Here is a 27,725-nt window from a genome sequence, read left to right as displayed (position 1 = left end):
TTTATCTACCTTCGTTCACGTTCATCTACCTTCTTCTCGTGACCTTCATCTACCTTCATTTACCTTCATCTACCTTCATCTTCCTTCATCGGCCTTTATCTGCCTTCATTTACCTTCATCTGCCTTTATTCACGTTCATTTACCTTCATTAACATTCATTTACCATAATATACCTCAGCATTCACGTTCATTTACCTTCTGCTACCCACATTTCTTTTCATCCGCGTTCATTTATCGTCATTTACCTTTATTCACATTCATCTACAGTAGCTTAGTCTACCTTCAATCGCAATCATTTACTTTCATTCACCTTAATATATCTTCATTCACATTCATCTACCTTCATTTACCTTCATTTACCTTCATCTGCCTTTATTCACGTTCATTTACCTTTAACTACCGTCACTTACCTTCATATACCTTCATTCACGTTCATATACCTTAGCTTACCTTCATTAACATTCATTTACCTTAATATACCCTTATTCGCGTTCATTTACGTTCAGCTTCCCACATCTTCCTTCATCCGCGTTCAATTATCTTCATTTACCTTTATTCACGTTCATTTACCACCATATCCTACATCTACCTTCATCTATCTTGTTTTACCTTCATCCGACCTTCATTCACGTTCATTTACGTTATAATATACCTTCAGCTACCTCAATCTACCAGGGTGTCAAGTGACAAATGACACTCCGAGAAAATAGGAAAATAGGAAAGACAGTGGCCAAAAATAGGAAAAAATAGGAATTCTCATCCCAAAATAGGAAGAAAATAGGAAGCTTTCCTTGGATTCTACCCTCTTAAGGGGTCTCAATGGGGGAATAGCTTTCACGACTAAGGTTAGAAAATTTGGCTTTTCACGGCTAATGGTTATTTTTTTCCCGTCACGGTTAACTTACATGAAAAACAAAGAAACGTCCCTCGTTGAAAATAAAAGTCTATTTTTTGCTTTTTGTGGTTCTCTGTGTTAGTAGGGTGTTAGTACACATTGAAAAGAATAAGTCATTGGTCATCAGAATGCGACTTACATTTTTGTCAAGACCTCCAACTGGGGACAAGAGAGGATGACGTAAGAGAACGGATCCCCCATACACGGGCCAATGATAATTTTTTTTAATCTAATCTTAGTTACGCAGCTATTCTTAGAGAGGCACCTGATTGGCCAGTTGTAATGAGGTAATGAAATTTTAAATATGCGTGGCGAAACCAAACAGATTTTTAAACACTTTGATGGGCATGGGGGTCTGTTCTTTCACCTCATCTTTACTTGCTGGGGGTTATTTGGGACTTGCTTTGTCTTGTCAGACAAGCTTAGCGAGATGGAATGTCCACGAGAAGAGCAAAGGAGGTAAAACGGTGTCGAGTGCTCTGAAGTTTCTAAATACTTCAAAACACTTCCTATTCCACTTAAAAAAGTACAAAAAATCACGCTAAATGCTTTTAATTTTTTTCACGGCTAACGGTTATTAGTATTTTTTTGTCATTTTCACGCCTAACGGTTAACTTTTCTTGACGTGTCACGGCTAACGGTTAACCCCATTAAGACCCTCTCCTAACAAAGCCAACAACAGCTTCATTCCACAAACCAATGCCTTATTCCATATCTAACACTTACAGACAAGATGACATGCATCCTTCATAGAAACAAGTGTTAAAATTGTTACAAGTAAAACTTGGTGCACAACGGAGGTTGCACCAACATGGCGGCTCCATACAAACCTACGCAAAGTGAGACTCACGCCTAAGGCGTGAGAGTTGGCAGGTATACGATAGACTATACTCTAAATCTCTGTCGTACGTTCATGGGACTTTTTGTAATTTTTCATAACTTTTGCGCACACAAGGTGAAAAATGACGAAACAGAGAAAATGAGTCTTGGTACACAATATGATCGTAGGATGTCCTTATTAGGAGACCATTGGTCCATCACAGGCTCAAAAAGGCCCCTGGAATCCCTTTTGTTTTGCTTCAGCCTTTATCAATACAACGCTAATAATTAGTCACGAAGATGGGGTAGTTATTTAAATGTTAATCGGAAAGACGATATTTTCCTGAGGCCATTGTCTCACTTATAACACCTGCTAGTGTCAATTTTAATCTTAAATATTTTGAACTGATGAAACTATAATATCATCTCCAGACAATCTCATTTGACTTTAGAAAAACTTCCAAACCGCAACTAACACCGTCAGCTACATTTCATCAGGTAACAACGAACGATTTTTTGCTCGCGCTGGTGATGCGATTTTTGTCGCGTCGCGTTGCGATGAAAATCGCATATGCAAGTGTAGCCACCCTTGAACTGGCGATGCGACAGCTGAAACAATCGCAGAAAAAAAATCGCGAGAAATTCAACTCATTCAATTTCCCGCGGCTTTAGCTTTAGCGGCGGTTTCTAGCTGATACGCTTTTTAAAACATATTCCTACAAAATCGTATTTTATTTTTGATACGGGTTCGAAAATTGTTGTGTATATGTCATTTCAACTATATATGCTTTTTTGCACTCTGTTATAGAGATGTATCGGTGCAGTGGAATTTCAAGATGTGAAGTTTGTGACGGTGTTTTAATTATATTTTAACTTTCGACAGTAACGATACCCCGTAGTAAGAAAAACATCTATATATGTATATAAAAAATGAAGACTTTTCATTTTTAAGATTCTCGAACTTGTAAAGTACACCTGCTTTACCGATGACGTTTGCGGCTATCAAGATTAAGCTTGATATTAAAAAAACCAACATTATAAATCACGCTCTTGAATCTCAGTTCTTTGGGGGCCAGATGCCTGTAATACATCTCGAAGTTGCTTAGGTCAAGTTAAGTCTGTTCAAATAAAAGTTCTACACGGCCAACGTTTGCAAAAACGTAATCCTTCCTTGTACTTGTACATGTTCATTGCCGTGACTTTAACATCGTCAGATCTCACGGCCTGCTCCCGTCTGACCTTGTAGCTCAGTCGGTAGAGCAGCGGTGATCTCTGTCCTTGTGTGGGCCCATTTCCATCAGTAGTGCTAACGCTCACATGGTTCATATGGGGTAGATACTTAGCACTTAGAGTACACTCTAATCAGTTAAGTCCGGACTAAAACCTTAGCTGGGCTTGTAAATAAAATGTTCGAATCGAGATCAATCTAAATCAACCCCAATCATTGTCACATCATTTGGGACACAAGTGATGTACTCTGCTCTCCCCCAATGCTGGTTTGCGAAATGACTCCTCTAAATAGGCGAATTCGACATTGGGGAGGAAGGATTGGACCTAGAAGTCTGAATATTAGTGCCGTACATGGTGTCCCAACTTAACTTTTGGCCACGATTGTAGCTTTGATTCTCCACAAATTGTCGCTTTTCACACGTTGATGAACTATAATCCGACGGCTGCAAACCATGCAACCGTGTTTTCATTTTCTTAGCCTAAGATAATTTTTTGGTTAACAGGAATGGCTGGAATGGAGAAAAAGTTCAACGTCTCTTTTCGTGAGATCAAATCTAAGATGGACACCGTTAACTTCGAGGAATCACTGGACGCATATTCCGCTTTTCGCAAAGCTTCCGAGGACTCGACAATTCCTGATCAGCCAATGTGGGGGCTTTTGGTGTGGCAAGTAGTCGGTATTTTCTTACTGGGATTCGTGATTGTCTGTAAGTGTAAATTCGACTTTTTTTTAGACTTTTATTTTGTTTATTTATTTCTCTATTTATTTATTAACCTTACGGTCTACACTATATTTAATGGCGACCAAACGCATGTCCAATGTAAAGACTTCCCAAACAAAAATAGGAAAACGCATTACAAATATAATACATGATTGGCAATAAAGCTAATTTTCAATACTTCAAAAACTTGAAGACAACACGCAGGGTTAAAAGAGCGTCATTTTGAGAAAAGCTCTGACCAGGGTGGGAATTGAACGAGCGACCTTTGGGTTAGATCACGGCCTGCTCCTGTCTAACCTTGTAGCTCAGTCGGTAGAGCAGCGGTTATGTAACCCGTGGGTTCAATTCCCACCCTGGTCAGAGTTTTTCTCTGTCCTTGTGTGGGCCCATTTCCATTTGTAGGGCTAACGCTCACATGGTTCATATGGGGTACAAAACTAGCACTTCTCATTACACTCTAATCAGTTAAGTCTGTTGAAATATAAAGTGCTACACGGCCAACGTTTGTAAAAACATAACCCTTCCCGGAGGATTAGTTTGGATCATGGCCGCTATTTCTTTGTTTTGGAACACCAACATGGCCGCCGTGACGTCATGTGAAGGCGCTCTATACACAGTCATTTCATTGAAGATCTGGTTCTCAACAGCCTAGGCAAAGACTAGAAAATAAACTGGCCGATTGTGCATGTATTGCTGCAAGTTGCACACTGAGTAGGCGGCTTGATATGATACACAAAAATTTAGTTTTATCAATCGAGTTTTGACCAATTTTATAAAGGTAACCAGCGTAAGAAAGAATAATTTTCTGAGCTTGCGTATCAAGAGATAGCCCCTTGTTAGAGGAGCAGAGCTTGATTCTTTGTGGGGCTACGAATTTTGATCGAAGAAAGGAGAAGTCGAGGGTTGTAAGTGGTCAGGAAACGAGAACAAGGGCCGTTGTATGAGAAGGGAAAAACAAAAAGTAAAAAGTGATTTTTTTTGTTCTAGGCGCCGTGTCCTGTTACTGTTGCGAAAGGTACTCAGTCCGGATTCCAAAGGTCAAAAAACAACTTATGACTTCTGAGGAAGACCCTGAAGATGCATGTGTTGCGCTTACACGAAAAGACAGCGGTGACTGGGAGAAGATTGCCTCACCAGAAACGGACTGTTAGTTGTTTATGGGCCGGCACTACCGCGCGTGCTGTGAAACAACTTTTTTAGGGCACGGAGCTCCCGGTTTTGTGGTCAGGCCTCATTTCATTCATTCATGTGCTGGGTGAGATTGCTAATGGACTGATGATGGCTGCCAGTGGCGCCTGTATATGCTAATGTCCAATCTCACCCATTATTGAAATATACTCTCAGGCAGTCGTGAGAAGTGTACAATTCAATACTAATGAGAATAAATGAATACTAATTAGACCAAACTATAATACTATACTAATGCTATACTGCATTTAAAACACTCAATACTAGAAAATTCAATCGCTACACAATGCCAAAAAGGCACCTATTTATGAAGCAGCGCTTAAAGCGTTCAGATCTGACTTGTGGTAAAATAAAGTTATGACCTCTCTCCCAGAAGTGCGCGTGTTTTCTTTGGGTGAAGTAGATCGTTTGGGCAATGATTTTGGGCTGTAACCTTGCTCCATAATTTGGTATCCTTAGTTCTGATATAGATGATAGATGATCGCTTATTTGTATAACCATATTTGACTGCGCGCTTAATTAACTTATCTATCTGGGAAAGGTATTTCCCGTCATAGGCACAGACCCAGACCTCAATGGCATACATAAACAGAGACATAACAAGGCTATCAAATAGTAAAGTTAATACTTGTGATGAATATAGAGGTAGCCGTAGTTATCATTTGATCAAAGTGGGTATCCCAGTTAGATGGATGCTCATTAAATGTCACCCCCAATAGTTTAAGTTCGTTCTTTCTTTTGATATCTGGCAAAGGTTCTCTGAGGGGCTTTTTGGTCTTCCCTCTAAGATTAATCTCTCAGGTCTTGTTAAGATTTAACGTCATTTGATTCTCTGTAGCCCAGCGTTGGATGTTTTTAACCTCTGCTTGCGATTGATCAACTGCGCCAGATATAACAGGGACACTAAGGGTAATATCATCAGCGTACTTCACAAGAAGATTACTGGTTGGATTTGCAGCTGTGATACCTTTTACCATTATAGAGAATATAACAGGACCTAAGACAATTCCTTGTGGTACCCCTCCATTAATATCAACATACTTTTTGGTTACTCCGTCAACGACTACCCTTTGCTTTCGGTCACTTATAAGGAAGCTTATTATCCAATTGGTGATGTAAGGATTAAAATCATAAAACTTAAGCTTATCACACACTATTTTATGTGAGACCGAATAAAACGCTTTACTGACAGAAGTCAAAAGAAAGAATCTTGACAAAGTCGGTGCCTTTGTCAAACCAGTTTAGCCAGTAATGTTGACATTTAATAAGGGCCATGGTGGTATTTTGTCCTTCTTTGTAAGCAAACTGGTCAGATTTAATTTTTTACTTCAGTGCAGGAGATAACTATTGCTTGCAGACAATCCGTTCAAATCCTCATAATGATATTGGTAAGTGATATGGGCCTTAACTGGTTACATAGATCACTTGCTTGTAAAGCGCATTTGAATATGTCAATAGAAAATGCGCTATATAAATTCATCACCATTACCATTACATTTTTTTTTATTTTTAGATCGCCAAAACACATGTTCCCTTCTGTGGTTAATTAGCTTGCTTCAGCACTTAGTTGTTGTCGATAGGCAACACTGAAAAAAGGTGGCAAATTATGGGAATTTATCAGAAAATCCAAGCATATATCTATTACCCTCCACGCGATGTCAATCCTCAAGTAAAAAACACGAAATGAAGAACGGGGTAATTATGGTAATTAAGAAGGAAAGTCAACATATGTTATACCCTCCACGCGATGTAATCTCCAATGATGCAACATATACTCTGAAAAAGGGAGTCCTTTATGGAAAATTAGCAGAAAATTCATGTTGTTCAGTGTGTTGTTCTATTGTGAATCGGCTTCGCGTGAAGGGTATGAAATATATGTTGAATTTCCTTTTAAATTCCCATAATTAACCCCTTTTTTCATTTTGTGTTTTTTAGTTGAGGATTGGATTGGGTTCAGGCTTTTTTTCTTTAATAAATAAAGCAAATAAAAAAGGAATGCAAATTATTTTCTTAAAATGTTGTCTTTTTTTATTGGTGAACAACTTTCAATGGACATATATCACGAATCACGAGTTATTCAAAGTAAGACAAACAGACAAGTCAGTTCTGAAATAATCTCTGTCAACTGCAATGGATAATATTTTAAAAAATTATATGTAAATGTTATAGGAATTATGGTCGTAGAGAAAATATTTTGTAACCAATTTTCGATCCAGTCCGCTTATTTAACGATAATATTGTTCTACTAGCGCTCACTGGATACGAGATCGTGCGGTGAGTTGGCCATAGCCACTCTCATATCAAACACGTGCGAATGGAATAACTGTTTTAATCAACTTCATTTAACTCGTAACGGTCTCAATTTGACAAAACGACCAGAAGTTGTTTTAAATTTCACAAAACGACAGGTACAATCAGTTTTCATATAAGGTGATACGGTAGAACCGAGATCAGAACGCTGGAGATAGACTTCTCGTTTCTTTAAGACGCGAATCGCACCTCGCGCGTTCACTCTTTTCCAGATCTTTCGCTTGATGAGACGAATTCGACCAACTCTCAAATACGGCTGTTTTGCAATCTAATAAATATGCTATAAACCTCACAGTAACATTTATAACAACCACTTGAATGTACATAACAAAGCATTGGTGTCTGGTAAATAGGGACAACCTCGTTCCCAGGGTCCTCTCTCTTCCTCCCTCGGGAGGAAGAGGAAGCGCAGGCTTCCCAGGCTCAGTTTCTGTGGCAAAGAGACATGTCAATGGTAATAATAATCACGGTAAAAATACATTCAGCAAGGCTGCTTTTTAAAATACAAAAGAAAACTACTGAAATTACCTAACACCAGCTGACTACATAAAGAAGAAGATATTACATAAAATCATTCTGACGTAACGCAGCTCTCAAGTAGTGCAAGGAAGAAGGGTGAGGGATAAAGTAGTTATTATTGCTTGCACTCCCGAGGCCGTAACTAGTTGTTAGTCAACACTTAATAAACATGTCACCCAGGTATTCAGGACATAAACCCTGATGCACTCGAAACATCATGGAGTCGATTTACTTCAAGCGTCTAGTTTGAAGGTCATCCCGGTGAAGTTGCTGACGGAGGTCATGTTTATAAATATCTCATGAATTTACTAATAAATGTCCACAAACCTTGATACGTCCCCCACGGGGTATATCAGCGAGTCAAGGCTCAGGATATGCGATCTCAGCATGTTTTACAAAATACATAGAGGTCAAGTTAACATCTCCCTTCCCTACGACCTCTGCGTATGGCCGTAAACGTACAAGGCCGAGTCATGACTTTGAGGTCAGGCTCCCATCCTCTTCAGTCGACGCTTACAAACACTCTTTCTGTGTAAGATCAATCCCTGTATGGAACGCGTTATCAGCTGATGTTGTTAGATCGGTATCTTATTTAGAATTTATCCAAAGAGTGGCCACTACTTTAATTAATTACTTCGTTTATTCTCATACTATGTAATCTGCAATTTTATACCATGTAATTTTAATTATCATTAATTCATACCATGTAAATGTAATTGTAATGCCATACCATGCAAATTGAGCGACTGCTGGCCGCTCAATTGCCGGGTTAGCATTAATAAGCGCTGGTGGCAATTGCCTTGATTAAAGTTAAGTTAGAGTTGAAAGGCAAGATAACATCGGCATAAATCGCTTCGTGATGGACGTTTATTGGTAAATAAAATTGAAGAGATACATTGCAGCACGAGCCTGGACGTCCTGTGGAGTCGAACGAGGCTCGTGATTTCTAGCCACCCTTGAGCCGCAAATCAAATTGGTCATCAGTAGAGCATTTGGTTGCCCTTGTCAACAGAAATGGCGGACGGTGCATTGAAGCATCCGTAGGAAAATAGGTTTCTGTATCAGTTGATACTTTCATTCTAATTCGTAGTTGAACCATTTGAAACTGGCTTATGACAAGGAAGCCTCTTTCACTCGGGATGAAAAATAAGAGACGATCTACTTCTGTCCGTGACTGATATCATTGCACGCGTCTCCAAACCTTATCATGAAATCCGACCAGACGGCTGTGACTAAGTTACTACAACAATGGGACCACGGGTCGAAAAATGTTCGAGCAAAGATTCTTCAGGATTTTATCGCTTCAAATCAGGGTAAAACTGGGCCAGAATTGGAGCTTGAATTTGCTCATGCAGCTAGTTTGTTTCTAACAAGGCTCACTGCTTGGTTACGACTCACGTATCCTTTTGAATAGATTTTTACTTAAGAGGTATAAGGCCAATAGACAGTTGTCTCAGTTTTCTGTATAAGTAAAAGGATGGAGTTGACCATATTTTGATACAAACCTCACTGCTTTTCTTATATAAATAGAAACTCGTTAGCATTACAACAACATGAGTTACATAAGAAGAGAAGTGAGGTTTGTATCAAAACAAGGTAAACTCCAGCCTCGCTTTTATTCAAAGGCCTGGGTAATGAGCACAGAACTGTAGACCATTAAGAGCATTAACGTAATGGTAAAAACCCAAACAGGAGTTCTTATGTCCAATACAAGGTTTTTAAAAGGTAGGACTTTCTAGTATTCTCTGGAAAGATTGATAACCCAAAGGTGCTGTCTCAAAAGCTTCTATAGGTGGTTTGCAACCAGTCTCTAGAGATACAGATAACAATGGTGCAATGTACAATTGCTGGTGGACGAACAAAAGGAGCTAACGAGAGATCTTTTGTTTTCGTCCACCAACATGGCTGCGATGACGTAACGTGAAAACAACCCATAACCTATGTAGGATGTTAAAGCCCCCAGACCCCCCTAGGGGCTCAGGCCATTTGGGCCTTCCTTTACATGGCCTTTGACCATGCATTTACATGTTACAGGTGAAATCTCGAGTGTTACACCTGCTTCAAACCTTAATGACAGCCCTGATAAGCATCATCATCATTATTATGGGATATGTAAAACAAACTTGCAATTAATTAACCTGCTCCTCAAAGACTTATTGGGTCAGTGGTAGTAGAGAGGTGTGCATTCCAACTGAAGGATCATGCACGGGTCATGTCCTGTTTCTGAGGCAGGATTTCTTTCAACTCCAACTTTGCTTTCTTAACTGCAAATTTATGAATTTTTGCTCACAAATCATTTCAAAATATGGGGTTGTTTTCTCCACAGTAAGTTTCTGAGTTGCTTGTCATAGTTACTATTATTTTCCTAGGAACAATCACAAAGCAGTCAGACCCTCACACCAAGGCTTATGTTCCTTATTTGTGAGCAGACAATGTGTACTGGGTTCATGCTCCCCCAGAAAACTCTTAAAATTAGACCCTTAGAAATGCATTTTTCCTGCACTCTGATGAATTTCAGAAAATACCTTCCAAACAGGGCAAAAAGATAAACTTTACAATGAATAAAGATATTTACTAATCATGCATCACAGAACCGTGAGATATGGCCAGCAGAATCCCATTAATATCAATTATGATGCATTCACTCTCTTTTAAATTGATAATGATTTTGTTGCTGAAAATGGCATTGGAATCCAACAACGATCGATCGGGGGTTGTCTCCAAAGGGGTTTTTTTTTTTACGGAAAATCTTTTGATTTTTACCAAAAACATGTTTTAGAATCAGGAACAGAGACAACACAAGGCAACAATTATATTTTCTTTAGAAGGTAAATGTTTTTAAATAAATTTCAATTTGTTTTGCGCCATGAATATTCATTCTGCAGCAATCATCACCCGTAACATTGACTGGGCTCAGTCGTAACAGTTGTCACAGGTTACAGCCCCTAATGACTGCCCTGGTTATTATAATATATATGATGCTGCTGATATTATTATTATTATGTGTCCCAAATCACAGCAATATCATGCTGGAAGTTCTGCCACAAGCTGCAACAAGCAGCCTCAGCAATCCAAAACTTGTCTCAGGATCCGGGCTGAGCCCAACAGCACGGTCTTCTGCATTGTGTGGATCTGAAGCCCAACATGGATATCCTCTAGGTATTTATAATTAGTCCCTCTGTGCTTTTCTTCAGGTGACACTTCTCGGGTTATTCCCAGCTATTTTCACTTGCTACTCCTTCCATATCTCTTAAGAATTGCCTTTGTAGCCGTTTCACATATCCTTTCCTCTGTTTTTCTTTTCCTGAACTCTTTGCTTGTTTCCTGGGGGCTGTGGAGGTTTCCCCTTGCTGCTATGAGCAGCACCTCATTGCTTTGAGCAATGTAACTGGAGAGACCAATTACAGCTTGGTCCACACAGTCTCTATCGAGATTAGGCAAGATAGATTCTTGCTACACTGTCTCTGGTGTGCAGTGCCCCATACATGGTAAGGTACTTCCTGGTTTTTCTGTCTAGTACTCTTAGCTCGTCTCTGGTCCAGTTAACGAAGCTCGCAGAGTAACATAGCACAGACACAGTCCATGTATTTATACCACAGATTATATTTCCTCCGTCAATCTTGAACCGCAGCAGTTTCCTTGCGCTCCAGAAGTATTCTTTGGTTAATTTCATCTTCATATCTTTACACTGTACCTCATCCAATTCCAGCTCACCAAGATACTTGTAGCTGTCTCCCTTTTCTAGGTTCTTGATCTCTCTGCCATCTGGCAACTGGATTCCTTCTGTGGCTATGACTTTGCCCTTTCTGATTGCAAGCTTGGCACATTTGGTAACACCAAAATCCATCCCTATATCTGCGCTGAAGATACACACGGTATCAACCAAGGACTCTAGCCCTTTCTCTGACCTTGCATATAACTTCAGGTCATCCATGTATAGAAGGTGATTCATGTTTACACCATTCAGATTGTATGCGTACTTGGTCTTCTGTAGTATCCTAGTCAGCGGGATCAGGGTGACAACAAATAGCAAAGGGAATAGAGCATCTCCCTGAAAGATGCCCCTGTTGATATTTACTTCCCCAATTTGTGTTGATCCAAAGGTACAGGTAGTACAAAAGTACAGGTCAGTCTTCCAAGCTTCCATACAGTTAGTGAGCAGTCTCTTTTATAATGTTTGGAGCAATTTCGAACAAATCCAGGCAGTCTTTTATCCATGAGTGGGGCAGCATGTCGTCCAGGCCGTGAACAAGTTTTTATTTCCTGCTCGAGCATTTCACATGACCATTTTGTCAATGAATAGGAGATCGTGTGTGCCTCGGGACTGCTACTTTGCACCCTTCTGTTCATCCAGCAAGAGGTCGCTGGCACCATTGCCTAAGGTCGGGTCCTTGACAAAGAGTAGCATTCTTCCCTTGGTTCTTCCACTGCCGGACCTTGCCTGTCACTCAACACGCATTATTATTATTATTATTATTATTATTATTATTATTATTATCGGTGCCTTGTGGCATGCAGGAGCATGGTGACTAAAAAAGGATGAGATCACCAACTGCTATCCGCTGGCACAGGAAATCAGGAAGATGCATCAGGTGTCGACAAAGATTGCCAATGGTGGTTGGTTGTTTGGGTATGGTGTGTGGTCGTTTGGAAGATTTTTTGAAAGATTTTGGGATTCCAGATCTGCTAGGAGGTATGCATGTCTCTGCAGTGATTGGGACCACCTAATCCTCCTAAAGATGCTTTTAATAGTTTCTAAGCCCCAGGTCAAGAGCCAAGGCTAAGCAGTGTTTATGTCTGCAGAGTTTGTCATGAATACCATCTTCTTGCAGGTTGTTATTATTATTATTATTATTATTATTATTATTATTATTATTATTATTATTATTATTATTATTATTATTATATTCATTGGCAGTAGTAGTAGTAGTAGTAGACTATTTCAAATAATTATTATTATTATTAGGATCTGACTACTTAACTTCGACTGAGGTCGGCCTCTTGCCTTGCCTTATCTTGTCTTGTCTAACATGATAATGAAAGATTTCTTGACCCAATAAAGGTATATGCTTGGGACATGCGTCCAGTTACAGCTACAAGCCATTACAATATTTGTTGGGTCATCAAGTGGGTAAGAGTTCTTTCACTAATTAAAGTCAAATAATATTGAGCCAACAAAATTATTTTCAATTAATAAATTCTTATGGGATTTTTTTCTTTGCAGTCATAAATTTCTAGCAGAGTTTTTAGAAGTGGGTGGTGTTTTAACTGTGCTCGAAATACTTGGTCTTAAACAAGCCAAAGAGGTAAAAAATTAATGTGTTTATTCAGCTTATAACTTCCACGCTAGGTGCATGTTGATTGCAAAAAGTGAACTGCAACTTAATGCCAAGGATCTATTTTTTATTGGTGGCTTGCTGCAAGTGGACAAAGGCAATGTTTGGCAATGCTATTAATATTTGAAACAGCTGGATTTTCATAGAAATTAAATCATATTTTCATTTCATTGCTTAATGTGTGTCATAATCGAGATTTGGATCTAAGGAATTAGGATTTCTCTTTTGCTGACAGTTTAGAATTTATGACTCAGTGTACAAGTAATTTGTTTTCCAGCTTTGATGTTTTAGCTAAAAAATCCCTTTACCCTTGATGATTCTTTTGTTTCAACATCAATGTTTTAGAGGCTCTCAAAAAGTTGAAAACCTAGTTGTAATTTGATCTGTGACCACGCAAGGAAGAGGAATGACATATCAAGCTGCTTTGCATTGGGATAGTTCTTTGAAATCGGGGATGCAAAGTAATCTGTGTATTGTCAACCCAGTATCGAACCTCCACCTCATGACTGGCTATCATGTCTCCACTTGAACTGAGCAAATAATTATTGAACAATTTAGATGTCTAAAGCTTGTGTTATGCTCAAGCATACATTGTGACTGTCCTCACATTAGTGCACAAGCATCCTTATGTTTATAATGCTTGTAATTTGCTGTTGAGGACCTGAGGATTAATTGACCACTTTTGAATTCACTTCAACTACTTTAAAAAGCAAGTCTTTATTGTACAGTCTTTGTTACGAAAATCAGTTTCCATTCACATACAAAGTAGAACTAATTACTATCACAAACGAATTGCAATAATGGACTCACTTTGAAACCAATGTCGATTAGTCAACTCAGAAATGCCACCTTAAAGCAACCATATTTGACTCATTATCTTGTTTGTCTGTAAGAGAAAATCTTATTCCTCACTTAATGACTGTTTATGCAGGAAGACAAAGCTCAAGCATTAAAGCTGCTGATGTGTGTTTCAAATTCAGGACGAAGATACAAAGAATTGATTTGTGAAAGTTTTGGTGGGTGTAAGGCTTGTAATACGTGTGTCCTCTGCCTCTGTGATGGAGCTTTTGTTACCCGACAGATTAGGTCATAAGGTGTACTCCTGTTAGGGGCTCTAGTTTTTTTCTATGCGTGTGTCATAAAATACAATAATGTTATTAATTAATTCATCATTCTAAAATAATCTTCATTTTAAGCGCAAATAGAAAGGTTATTTTTCATAAAAAATACTTGGGCAAACGAAATCACGTCATGCTACGACAGCCTCCAAGGGAACCAAAATGAATGGGAGAAGAATGCTTTGTATTTTTGTTAAGTTTTGAAAGTATTATTGAGTAATTTTTCATACTATGCATTCATTAAAAACTGTTGTCAGTCTCCGCCTTTGGATTTGGGCCGGTTTCCTGGAAGGTGTAATAACTCTATTCCAGGGATAAATGTGCCTTATTCCAGGCACATTTATCTCTGGAATAAAGGAACCGTATTACACCTTTCAGGAAACGGCCCTGATCTTTTGGTCAACACCCTCAATTTTCTTTATTCTTGCGCCGCGTGTATGTAGTTCTTCTAGAAAGTTTTGTTGTTTGATAGGTATCAGAGCTGTAGCAGAATGCTTGGCAAAGTCAAATTCTGAAGAAACTCAAGATTGTGCAAGAAATTTGCTTCAACAGCTTTCAAGTGTGAGTTATGGCTTCCTATTATTGCACACAATTTTTAAAGAAATAAGAATGGTACATGTATCATTAATTTAGTATAGGACATTGCACAATCCTGTTCAATTTGGAATCTATACTGTTGAAAACAGTAGATGATGGTGATGTTTTGAAAGGTCTCAGAATTTAACCTTCTTGGGAATCTACAGAGCACAATAATTAGGATAATATTGTATTTTCATTCAGAATTGAGTAATGTCACATTGCAATAAGGACTACTGCAATTACAGCCAATTATCAGAGACGGCGAAATGCGCCGATCAACTCGAAACTTCAACATCCCCCCCACCCCTTTCCCGGGCAAAGCCCGGGCATTTGAACTTTTGAAGATTGGATCGTTCAAATTCGCGCCCCCACAGGCCAAAATGGTGTTGAAATGCCCTACCCTATCATCGCATTTGTCTGTCGTACCCCACTAAAGAACAATCATCGTCGGCTCCTGCCGTCTTTAATAAAGACCTTTTGAAGACCTGTTTAGTAAGCCAATCGCTCACAAATGCTACATCTCTTCCTTTAAACTCTTCCATGTCGTCCAAACACGTGTTTTATAGATGTTAGCGACTTCGGCGCCCGAAAAAAAATTAATTTGAAACCTAATACTTCCGGTTCAATTTTTCCCACCCCACGCTGGATAAGGTCAAATTCCCCACTCCCTGGGTACACAGGATAGTCAAATGCCCGTGGTTTGCCCGGGGGGGATGTTGAAGTTTCGATTTGATCGGCGCATAAAGGGGGAACACCGCTCCACTTTCAGCGTGACAGACGACTTCCTAGCGTGACAAAAGTCTTGCAGACCACACGAGATCGGACAGGTTGTAAGCGGGTAAAAACCATTTTTGGCATTATATTAAAAAGCCTAGCTCTCCACCTCACTACGAGCAACCTCCGGCCAGCATCGTGCTAAAATGGAAAGAGCGTAGGTAGTAAAAACTAGCTCTAACCTCCTTATCTCTTCAGCACTCGTACCTGACTCCGTGCTGGATCGGACATGAATTCTGATGAATAGAGGCAGATAAAGAGCATATATGATGTACCATTGACACAAAAACAAAGCTTGGGGAAGTCGCTGCGAGACTTAACCGCCACCGATACGTGCAGAGCATGTATCCCCCAAGCGAAAAAAAACTAAGTTGCGAAAGAGAGACGGTTATTGGGAAACGCTGGTCATACGCGGTGCAGCGGAAAGTGAAACATTACCGTAGGTGTACGGATGTACAGCTGGTAGCAATCCGATGACCAACGCTGCCAACGGTGTAAAACGTTAACCAAATCTGCAGAATCTGGCAAGCTCGTGGCAGCCGCGATAGAAGCCGCACCGATGCAAAAACTGTGCCCTTTGAAGGACTTGTAGGGGAGGCTGGCTCCGCGTGCCGCTTCCTTGAGTAGGTTAACGACGATTGCTCTCTTAAGTAAACGACCGGCGTCACAGCGGATTTCAACCCCCCCCCCCCTCCCTCCCCCGGTCCAGATCCGCTAGCGGACCCCCCTGAAAATAAGCGTTCTTTTGATTAAGGTAATAAAATTCCTTGTAAATTGTTTTTAGATGTAAAAAACTTTTACTGAAACTCAAGTTTAAATTTTGCTTTTTCTCCTCATTGAAAATTAATACGACAATCATGACCGGAAAAGTTTGGTAATAAAAAAAGGAAAAATTTTCTGATGCCTTGTAATCAAGTAAACTTCTATCAATGAGTTTTCCAACCAAGTGGTGTCACTTCAAAAAGTGGCAGCTCCTTTGTGAAAGCGCCGCCCATTCAAACTATGAAATGGTTACCATATTTTCTTATCAATGGACTGCTCCGCGTCCGCTCCTTCGGGGCGCGGAGCTCCGCTACCAAAACGTCTTCATGCAGACCGCCTTGCGCACATGATAAATGTACACTGTGATCCATCTGAGTGTTTGCCCTAGTCCTGATGGAAAAGAGCACTTCTGATTAAATCACCATTGATGACCAACAAGCCAAATGGGAACGGGCTGTGAATAGTGGATCTTGTTTCGCGGTAATAACAGGTGAAAAGGCCTAAAACCAGAAGGTCTTTGCTGCCCTCCGTGGGCTCATGGCATTTTGATTATTTTGCGAAACGAAAGGAAACGAAACGAAAAAATAAGACGGAGGAAATTTTGGTATTTTGCGAAACAAGGTTTCATAGCGTCACCATTATTGCAAGTCAATATATTTTTTCACTCGACCCAGTGAACTTGGTCTGTTTTACTCATCGGAACACGTTTCGATAGCTAATCACACAAAGCCATTGGAAATGTTTTCAGGGAAAGGCAAGGTAGTTTCTGGAACAAATAAACCTGACAGTTTTGGCAGGCTCTTTATACAATCGGAACTTCGTTCAGGCTGTAAAAGGTGACTGCATTCAGTGTGAAAGGACCAGAATGATTCGGTATAATCGTCTTCTCTTGTTACCGACTTATGGGAACAAATGGAAGCCAACAGGAACGACTGCTAATCAATACAGGATTTATTGGAATAGCTTTTCTTTTTAGTCAAAGGATGATAGGAACTGTAAGTTCTTAATCAAAGGGCACGGTTCAGTTTGGACCAACCGTTATCGTTTATTGTAAAAGCAAACAGAGAAGAAACAAGACCTAAAGAATAAGGGCCTCTTGTTTCTAAGGTACATACTAACTCCACAATACCTACAAAAAGATATCAATTAATTGCTACTAATTTGGGGCCATAGTTATGGCTCCAATTGCTTTTGGGAAACATACATGTTGATGACAAGCTTTTATCGGCAGGGTAACCCAAAGTATGAGGTCCAAGTGTATAAAGCGCTTATTGCTCTTTTAAAGTGTGTCTCTCCAAAAGCCCAGCAGATGGCTGCTCAGACCCTGAGAATTGTTCAGGTAAGTTTGAAATTCCTTGATGTCTTCTTTGCCATGTCTCAAGCAAATAGGAGAATTGGTTAGCTACTTCCCTTTGGTCGAGTCGTTCTCGACTTCTTACAATTTACACATGTTCCTTAGAAGATTAAACAAATTGGTTGTAGACAAAGTCTACCTCATTGGACACGTTCACGTCCTGCATGTTCGAGCCTGGTCTTACTTGTTAGACACACAAATTGATATTGTACTGCTAAAGATACTTCATTATATTAATTAACCCCCATTGACTCCTGGACCACCCTCCATTGACGAGTAAAATCGTCTGGCGTTAGACATAATAAAATCTATTAAATCTCACTCCTACGAGTCAACTGTTTAAATTATTGTGTGACCCTACAGATTCCCTTTACCAGTTCGAATATATTTGTAAATACAATTCCACGCAATTTTGTAAATAGTACCTTTATTTTATCTTCTCCAATTTCCGAGGAAATGTATGATTTTATCTTGTATTTTCTCTTAGAGCAATTTAGTTAGTAAACCTTAAACATTTTCAACTAAGGGCGAGTAGATCTTTCTCAACACCGTCTACTGTTCATATGTAAATAAACAGAAAAAAAAAATCTCTGACAGTGGTTGGCCAGGCTGGATGAGTTTTTTAAACCACGAAAACACATTCAGACCTTTTTCTTCACTTTTGCTGTTTATCTATATTTGCTTCTGAGTCATGGAAATAACAAAACATACGCAGACAGAAGTCAGGCTTTTAGAAATCGCTTGCACCTTCACTTTATAAGTAAGACTCACGCCTTGTTCATCAACAGCCCATAGTTGGAACAGCTAACCCTACCATAGTGGAGCCAGTGTTATTGCTTCTAAGATCTCTTCACCTTGAAGTGCAGTATGAAGCGTGTGAACTGATCAAAGATCTGATGAACTATGATATCCAACACTCACTACTTCACGGCTTGGTTACGCTACTCAAACCCACAAAAGATGACATTAAAGACAGCACGGAGATTATGTTATCAGGTACCATGTTTCAATTGGCCTCTGAATGGCGTTCCTAACATTGATTATCAAATTGATGTGATTGCTTTTTATAAACACTTTAAGCTTGTCAATTTTCTGCTAGCCCAAACTTTTCCTCAATTTTGTCGCGCTTTCCTCAAATTACGAATGTGAGCCCCTTGAAAAATATTGTCCTTTTACGAGACGCTTTTCTGAAGAGAGATTTGTTACCTCTGAAAAGTTACCCGACCTCAGTCTCAAAAAATCTTTTGCTTCACAAGAGGGGCAGAAGAGAGGCCCTGGGAACGAGGTTGAAGGCATTCGTCTTCTCTTTTCCAGATCCCGATGCACCTCAGCTCCAGGCCCCCCTTCCTGTGTTTGTTCAACAAGCTGCAGCAGCTAAGATGATTGGGTGAGTTTCATTCCTACTAAAATTCGTAGCCTAATAATTGGCGATATCACTTACACATACGCTAATGAAATCAGCGATGCACTAAATAAGCATTTCTGAAGCGTGTTGCCAATCTTTGCGAATGAAATCCCACGAACAGATTCAAAGTTCACGGACTATGCTCGACTAGTAATACATAGATTTCCCCTACCTGAAACATCTAATGACGTTATTCTTAAACTGATCCAGTCGCTACCACTAAACAGGGCAAACGGCCTCGATGGGATTTCAGCTAGACTATTTAAGGAGCTCTGGACCTATCGTCTCGGCATTCCTGACCTACCTTATTAATATGTCCTTAACTACGGGCATATTTCATATGACTTGAAGGTAGCTGAAGTCTCTCCCATTTATTTACAAGGGTGATATCAAAACTAATCCAAATAATTATAGGCCAATATCTGTCTTACCAATTGTGAGTAGGCTTATTGAAAGAGTCGTCTTTAACCATTTTTTTGGGTTTTTAATGCAGCAGGACTTACTTGCAGATACTCAGTCTGGTTTTCGACCCTGCCATTCCACATTAACTGCCCTACTTGACATAACCAATGACTTGTATTCTAATATGGATAATGGATTATTAAATGGCGTATTCTTCCTTGATCTTAAGAAAGCATTCGACACTGGGTCACGAAGTTCTTCTTCAAAAGCTTTAACTCTATGGGGTTGACTCCCTAACTTTAAATGGTTGCAACCCTATCTGTCTGGTCGCAAGATGAGAACTTATGTAAATGGTGCTCTGTCCGATTATTGCTCCATGCTGTGTGGTGTCCCTCAAGGATCTATTTTGGGCCCCTTTTAAACGATCTTCTTTTATGTGGTCTAGTCTCAACACCTAGACTATATGCTAATGACACTTGACTCACCCTTACTTCTGGTGATCCTAGTGACCTCCAATCAAAGCTAAACAACGATCTAGGTAAAATTCAATCCTGGCTTCAAGCATACAAGCTTAGTCTAAATGTTAAAAAAACTAAATATTCCATAAAAAAACAGTACTGCGAATCAATACGAGATCGCACAGTTAAACCATCTACCAAACATAAAAATAGATGGGTATCCCATAGGGAAGATATCGTTGACGTCACCTATTGTCATTAATGTGCCAACCAGAGCCTCATTGGCTGAAAAAACAAAGGTTCTTTTGTTCCTGTGGTTAGAAAATTTGAATAACAAAAGCAATGTTTGTAAACGGATGATATATTTCATTTTTACCGTGTAGCACTTTAACTTTGCGGGGTTTAATTTTTGCGGATTTTGCGGATGGTACTTGATCCTCAAAAATAAGTTCCAGCAGGGAAAAAAATACCACCAAAATTAAAAGCCGCAAAAATTTACTCGCGTTAATATATAAAAAAAAAGACTTTTAATCCACTCATACATTGGGGTTAAAAAAGAGATCATAGTTTATTTTGATTTGCATTGAGAAAAAGCAATCGGAGCTTGCTACAAACAAAACGAAACGATAAAAGGTTAAGTCCATAATTTTCCAGTTTCTGAGGCACAAGAAAAGAAGTCAAAGCAGTCATTGAAAAGGTCACATTAAACTTGCTCTATCGGACCATCCGAAGGGACACCATTTTCGAAGGCCTCCAGGATGCCACATTTTTTTCTACCCGTTATTGATGATTGAGGGTTTTTTTTTTTTACCAAAACAAGTAATAGAAGTTGAAAATAGTTTTGCTGCTTGAAAAGAAAACCGCAAAAATTGGTTGCCAGCGGAAAAACTCACAGATATCTAGGGATAGAAATATATGATATTCTAACGTGGCATTCCCTTATTGAACAAATTTTTATAAAAGTGTCACATAGCCTGGCTGTTTTGATGCGAGCTAAGGCTCTAGTATCGCGGAATACCCTAATTAACATGTATAACGCTCTTGTTATACCATATTTCGACTACTGTAGCCCTTTATAGGGTTGCGTTGGTAAATGTCAATCCAGAAGATTACAAAAGTTACAAAATAGGGCTGCTCGCATAGTCCCTAACCCTGATTATACGACTCCATCTTCTAGTTTACTGTATGACCTTGTTTGGGATACACTTGAACAAAGGCTTAGGGTTACGGTTACGCAGACGTGTCCCATGAAGTTCAACTTGTTGAACTTCATGGGACTCGCCGCGGGGACAATATCGCACAATTATAAAAGTATCAGTTCACACGAGGGGACATGTCGCCGCAACATATCCCTGAAACATGACCCTTCGTATCTGCCCACCTTTATACAATGATTTTTGCACAGTGAATGAATTATAACTGGTCGTATTCTGGGCACGCTTAGTAAAAAATAGTTGATGATTCTGGTCTCCGTTACTCTAGAAACAGTACATTTCAGGAAGAATTGGAAATTGTTCTAACTTCTTGAATTCTTTGAGAGTACTCACTGCAAAATATCGAAAGGTTTCTTCAAATACATCATGATCTACAACAACAGCGGTCTTCAGCACTGCGCAGTGAAAAGCGTAAATATTAGTCATGAAAATTTCACTCACCTCAAAAGAACGGCGCCCTCTGCAAATGATCCTAAAGCTTTAAGCCCGCCAAAAGTTGCATCTCAAAGCATAAATGTTCGGTTTCTTTTCGGTATAATTAGTTTTCCGTTGCAAAAGTTGAAATTATTTTTTAACTGGTGAGATACTGGTACAAGTCGGATACTAGGTAACATGCTGTACATATACTCTGCAATATATTTACCACACTTAGAGACGTATTTTCGAAACGGACAGTGTCATTAAATGTCGGTACCTTGTTAGTTTGAATAATTCGTTCTGAAATATTGGTAATTATTCAACATGTTTGTGCTCTGTTTCTTGACGCAATACTACACTCAGTGATCTGCTTGAAGAATCCTTTGGAAGCAGGCAGATACATCCTGATGACTAAAGTTGTCTCTACTTTCTTTTTTAGCATCTTGGCGAGAGAGTCAGCTTTAATAGCGGAAAGCCTTATACAGGTAAATCGAATTGAGCAAACTAAGCTGTTGCAACCTTCTTACGTTAAGTCACAGGCAGACCACTCTGAATATCCCAATAAAGTTAAATGAAACCTTAATCGACTCATGTATGGTATTTTTTCGCCTTCTTGGGCCGTCTAAAGCGTCTTACAACGAAATTACTTTTGACCGGTGACGGTTAAGACAAGAGAGGGAGACAAGGCTTGCAACTTAGCGGCCGTCAGCCGCGACCTCCTCCACTTCAAACTGGAATTAATGCAAAAATACTGAAATTCTCATCTGAATGGCAACAGATCTTGATAGATGAGTTTTTTCTCTATCTCCTCGCCGAATTTGAGCTTCATCCCTCCAACAGTTTCCGAGAAAGTCGATGCTGAAGTCACAAATACAGCTTTCTCAATATGATCGATGGCCGTTTCAAATCTACCAATCAGGATTTGAACCGCGGCGGGCTGCCGCGGGAGGACCAAGCGCTGATTGGTAGATTTGAAACGGCCTGCATTCCTTGAATTCCTTTGTTGTGCAATTTTCAGAGCTTTCTTCATAAACCTCATAGATTCTCTTCGTTTCATATAAACATATATATATAAACCACGAACACATAGAGTGGTCTGCCTGTGGTTAAGTTAAATCAGTATTTGCATTTTTTAAGCAAGAAAAGTGTGATGTTCAAAGCTATTGCCCAAAACAAAATACTTGTGAGTCGTTGTCACACTTGTATTTGAGTCCAAAAATCTCTCATTTCTAAAAACAGGAAAGAAAGGCATGTACTAAAACCAGGAACACCGGAACACTCCGGAACACCCTGGAAGTAACCCAAACCCTCAATTTGGCTAACCCTAGGCCTAGCTAGGCCTTAAAGTTGGTTTTAGGCCTAGGGTTAGCACACCGGAACACCCTGGAATTAAGGGTTAGCCCTCAATTTGGCTAACCCTGGGCCTAAAAGCCCCCTTAAGGCCTAGCTAGGCCTAGGGTTAGCCAAATTGAGGGGTTTAGGTTACTTCCAGGCTGTTCCGGGGTGTTGCGGTGTTCCGGGGTGTTTCGGTGTTCCTGGTGTTAGTACATGCCGGAAAGAAATGAGGGAAGCAGGCTGGCACTGATTTCGGTGCGTAGGTTTAAACACACAGCGGAGCAACGCACAGTTATTGAGAATTTATGGTATTTTCTTCGGTTAATTTAATGTGCTTTTTTTTTTATTTCGTGGCAGTTACGGAGTGTTCATGGTCTCCTTTTTGCATTGGGAAACACTTCGCATGCTGATAGTCAAAGGCAATCGGGAATCGCTTTGGAGGTTCGTTAATCTTAACTCGCAAATGACATTTTTGTTTGCTCAAATTACGGCATAAATTTGAGAGTTTAAGAAACGAGAAACGACGTCGACTGCTACGGCAACGAATTAAATGATAATATTTACGGTTTTGTTGACGAAATATCACCGAATCCTAGTCTAAGCTTTTGACGACAACCCGAGAATACAACAGTGCGAACAGTTCGTTCTCTGTCTTTACTCCCAAACCGTTTGTGCCAATCAAAATAAAAGGATATTTCGTCCATATCATACACCATGAATAAGATGGAATGATCGCTTTTCTGTTGTCCCAGCCGTTGTCCAAACTGCGAGAAGTTCTTTAAAGTGACCCTCTGACCAAAAAATCAATTTACTGGTCCGCCATTACTAACTTTAAGATCTTGAGAGAGAGCTGAATCGAGGAGAAAATGACGTCTCAGCAGTTTAAGAATGCAATGTGTGTGTGCGCAGCCCGGCAGTTTTGGGCTTTCAGATTTCAAACTCGCGTTTTGCATATATAATAACCTGCATTCACAGCTGAAATTTTAAGCTACTGAGCCTTTGATGTCACTTTTCCCTGGATCCAACCCTCCGAGGTCCAATTGGTCAGTTTTGAACGTGAGTAAAGGCGGACGGTGAAATCCAAAACTTACACTCAAAGTAAACTGCCTTTGGATAAAAATCAAAGCTCAAGATTTTGCCAGACAGGTGTTAAGCAAAGACACTTTCAAAATCTGAAGAAAGAAAGGAAGTGATTTTTTTGATCACAGGGGCACTTTAAATACTGAATATAAAGTGAACATGAAATGATAACTGGAACTACAATGGCTTGAATTTGAACCCACGACCCTTCAAGATCCACTTGCATGGATGCTCCCGTATCCACTGAGCCAGGCCGGTGGAGACTCTGCGGTTAGCAAAGGGCATCTGTTAACTTTGATTAGAAGCTTTGACTTCGATGCCATCCAAGTCAAAGCCTACAGATGTCTCTCGCAGTCATCGTCGCTGCTCCGAAACTTTTTGTTGTCTTTTGAGACGACTGGCATGAAGGACGACGAAGTATTGTTAACAAGTACAATAGCGAAAACCTTAACGTGAACTTCCGAGACCCGGCTCTCCATTTTCAACTGGCATTGACGATTGTCTGTATTACCTTTTATCCGCTCTGCGGACTATAGCCGCCTTTAGTCCCATTACAGAACGGATGAGGGCTCTCTGTTTCTTTTCAATAATCATCGGAACCGCTTTACTTTTTATCCCTTCCATTCTGTTTTTGTTTTTATTTGTTGTCTCTTTTCTGCACTACTTTTACATTATTTTGATTTGTTTTTAGTTCTTAGTTCGTTCGTTTCCTCTTGTGAATGAACGAGTGCGTGAGGCTCTCGGGGACACATTTTATGAGGAATTTATGGTGAGTCAATTAAACTTCGAAACAGATCACTTCGAATTCAGAATTTTATGTTTGCCTCTGTTTTAGTCGCAACGTTTCCTGGAAATCAAACTTGTTTCCATTTAAATGGTTTCGAACGAATAGTCGCATTGAAGCGGTTGGAACTTTGAAATGATCACGCAAAGCCATCAAATCCTAAACAGACTGTAAATGCAGTCGATGTTTCCCTTGCGTCCAGTATATCGCGTAAATTCCATTCCAGTTATTTTCTTTCAATCTTCGAGTGAAAAAGTCTTGATATACTTTGTGCCATTGTACTTAAGTTAGGAATGCAATTAAACCCAGCGTTTGTTGAAAAAGCTGGGCTCAAGAAACTGCTGGTTTTAGAGTTTCATCAATAATGCACATTTTATTCTAGATTCCCGAACACAACTTATTCATTAACGTATCCTGAAATTGTCTTTACACATTCTTTGTATTCATCCTCGTTTTTTTGTCATTTTTTTGTTTTGTTGGACCCAGTCACATGCAGATACCATGTACGTGAACATGACTGCTGTTCAAGCGGATGTCTTGGTGTCAAACAAAGTCAACATTCCTGGAGGTAAGTAAACGAACTTGTCTTACACTCAGGAAACGCCCAGCAGACCAGTTCACAATGATCTCATCTGCACTGGAAACAGAACCTGTGACTCAATCGCGCACTTTGCTTACTACCTCGTATGCTCTAGATAGAAGCTTCCTTCACTCAGCTATCTTGATATGGAACAGCGCTCTTGATCTTATTACAACTAACGCTCATTGTATAGACTCAAAAAAAAGGTGCATGGCTTTTTCCTGACTAGGCAATAAGGTCCTTTCTTCATTTTGAGTCCCAATGAACCATCTGCTTAAATGGATCTTTGCTACTGTTCTCGATCCTCAATTCCGTCCGTGTCAAGTCTGAGTGTGTGGTAATAATGAGTCTGCCATAAGAATTATTTGTAGTAGATAAGGTGAAGTGCAACTTGCCACCAATTGTCGCACAAAAAAATCTGGCTACACTGTGACGCAATCAGATCCTGAAGAAAGTGAGTAAGTCGAAGGTGAAAGACTCAGCAGTTGGCCTTATCTGATTCAACTACAAAAGTGGCTAATAATTATTGCTGTCCGTCTCACATGCTTTCACCGACGCTGTCGCCCTCAAGTCGAGGCCTAAATGTTGCGCCATCTCGTTGTGGCTTTCAATAGCAGCCTTCAAGATGTAGAGTGTACTAACAATTTTCGTGTTTTGCGTCTTTGTTTCAGTTAACGAAACCAGGGAATAGTTGGAGCGGGTAGCTCGACGAAGAACTCCAGATTCCGATGTTTGAGTTCTTTTTTACGATTGCTCGAACGGTTGTAAAATATAACTTTTTATTTAACGCCATATTAAGATTAATGCACGTTGAAAAAAACAGATTTTGTTTATTCCTGGAGGCAAAATGACTTAGAGCAAGAAAGATATCTAATTAGATATACACCCCCTCCTTCATGACCCTCTGCTTACAACACTAAATCATGTCTGGAAAGGTTGTTGAGGGAACTAAAGTAATGCAAAATTGCGCTAAAAAATGAATCATATTAGCGATGGCAAGAAAAAGAAAAAAGTGTGATCAAATTAACCCTTTCACCGCCAAAAATGCCAATTGACACTTATAGATTTTACTCTGTCTAACGCCAGACGACTTTACTCGTCAATGGGGAAGCCCTCGGTGGTGAAAGGGTTAACAACACCGAGATTCGCTCAAAAAGTATGTCCCCAGTTAACCCTTTCTCCGCCAAAAACAAAAATTGACACTTAAAGATTTTACTCTTCCTAACACCAGACGATTTAACTTGTCAATGGGGAAGCCCTCGGTAGTGAAAGGGTTAGGGTCTAGCATACTGGGGTTCCTGGACTCTTGGCTCCTTTCCAGATGCGTGTAAAAAGGCGATTGTCACTCCTCTACTCAAGAAACCCGGCCTCAGCTCTGAGTTCAGCAATCTTTCGTGTCCAAACTTACGGAACGTGCGGTCTTCAATCAAATGCACCATCATTTACTGCAGTGTGACTTGTAGCCATTATGCCAATCTGCATATCGCCATCATTACAGTACTGACTATTTTCCCATTCCCATAATGCAATACGTTTTGAGGGCCTTTACATAACTAGACGCTACGTGAGCGTAAACTGGGTTGCCTGTGGTACGTGTTACACAAAAACAGAAGGCACTGAGTTGGGTGGTATTGAACTGTAGCGTTCCAGTAATTTTTTTTAAAGTTGGGGGGAGGGGGTGATGTAGACCATTTGAGGGGTCACCCAGACGTCATGCCAGCAAGGGTCCTTTGGCTCACACGTTGATTTATTTTGTAATGTCGTGTCCCATTTTGAGATCTTTTCCTTTTTTAAGCTTTGGTAATAAATTCAGTTCAAAGATAACAAAACACGCTCTTGAGTGAAACTCACTCGTTTCTTCTTTAAAGGGATTATGTCACTCAAAATGATATGATTCCATGATTTGGGGTGCAGGGATGGCGCAGGGATGAGAGCACTCGCTTCCCACCTATGTGGCTCGGGTTCGATTCTCAGACTCGGCGTCAGGTGGGTTGAGTGTGTTGGTTCTCTACTCTGCACGGCGAGAGGTTTTTCTCCCGCTACTCCGGTTTTCCCATCTCCTGAACATTTGCCTTCATTTGCGTTATTGTTAATTTCAGTTTACAGTGTCCCCAATTAGTGCTCCAGCGCTAGAACGACTAGACACTTAATAAGTTGGTTTACTTTCCTTTTTTTCCCCGAAATGCCCAAAAAGTAGAATGAAACATTGTAATAACCACTTAAAACTGTTGAACAACAGAAAAGAAATAATGCAAGAGGAACAAGAAGCATGGACATAAATGTACAAGATTTTTCAAAATTATGACAAATGGCCTCGATAAAGGTCGTTTTTTTCCCAGAATCATTTCTTTTGTGATGTAACGATAATTTTATCTGTAAGGGAATTCCACCGTAGCATTTTCAAGTTTTAAACTCGTGATTAACTAAAGATTTTCCCAAAACAC

At 39.8% G+C, this 27,725-nt stretch overlaps 1 protein-coding gene and 1 long non-coding RNA gene across 2 annotated transcripts; both read left to right on the top strand.

Moving 5' to 3' along the window:
* The first annotated feature begins 2,137 nt into the window (after window positions 1-2,137).
* Window positions 2,138-5,203, top strand: LOC138037857 (uncharacterized). The gene is made up of 3 exons (XR_011130127.1): window positions 2,138-2,212; window positions 3,448-3,651; window positions 4,654-5,203. It is a non-coding gene; the product is annotated as an uncharacterized lncRNA (long non-coding RNA).
* A 3,450-nt stretch (window positions 5,204-8,653) lies between these two features.
* On the top strand, window positions 8,654-27,110 carry LOC138039101 (armadillo-like helical domain containing protein 1). Its single transcript, XM_068885277.1, has 13 exons — window positions 8,654-9,081; window positions 12,746-12,814; window positions 12,908-12,989; window positions 13,951-14,035; window positions 14,610-14,698; window positions 17,484-17,591; window positions 18,395-18,602; window positions 18,921-18,993; window positions 21,942-21,987; window positions 23,195-23,278; window positions 24,609-24,686; window positions 25,188-25,269; window positions 25,953-27,110. The coding sequence occupies exons 1-13, from the start codon at window positions 8,891-8,893 to the stop codon at window positions 25,970-25,972; spliced, it is 1,215 nt and encodes a 404-aa protein (XP_068741378.1). The 5' UTR covers window positions 8,654-8,890; the 3' UTR covers window positions 25,973-27,110.
* Window positions 27,111-27,725: the final 615 nt, after the last annotated feature.

This window comes from Montipora capricornis, chromosome 2 (assembly GCF_036669925.1).
Source record: "Montipora capricornis isolate CH-2021 chromosome 2, ASM3666992v2, whole genome shotgun sequence".
NCBI lineage: Eukaryota > Metazoa > Cnidaria > Anthozoa > Scleractinia > Acroporidae > Montipora > Montipora capricornis.
The sequence above is the reverse complement of the archived record's forward strand: the minus strand, read 5'-3'. Positions and strand labels throughout refer to the sequence as shown.

Coding starts and splice junctions, on each gene's coding strand:
- LOC138039101 (XM_068885277.1), top strand. CDS start 8,891: ATGAAATCCGACCAGACGGCTGTGACTAAGTTACTACAACAATGGGAC. Junction 18,603..18,920: donor CACGGAGATTATGTTATCAG/GTACCATGTTTC, acceptor TCTCTTTTCCAG/ATCCCGATGCACCTCAGCTC. Junction 25,270..25,952: donor CAAAGTCAACATTCCTGGAG/GTAAGTAAACGA, acceptor TCTTTGTTTCAG/TTAACGAAACCAGGGAATAG.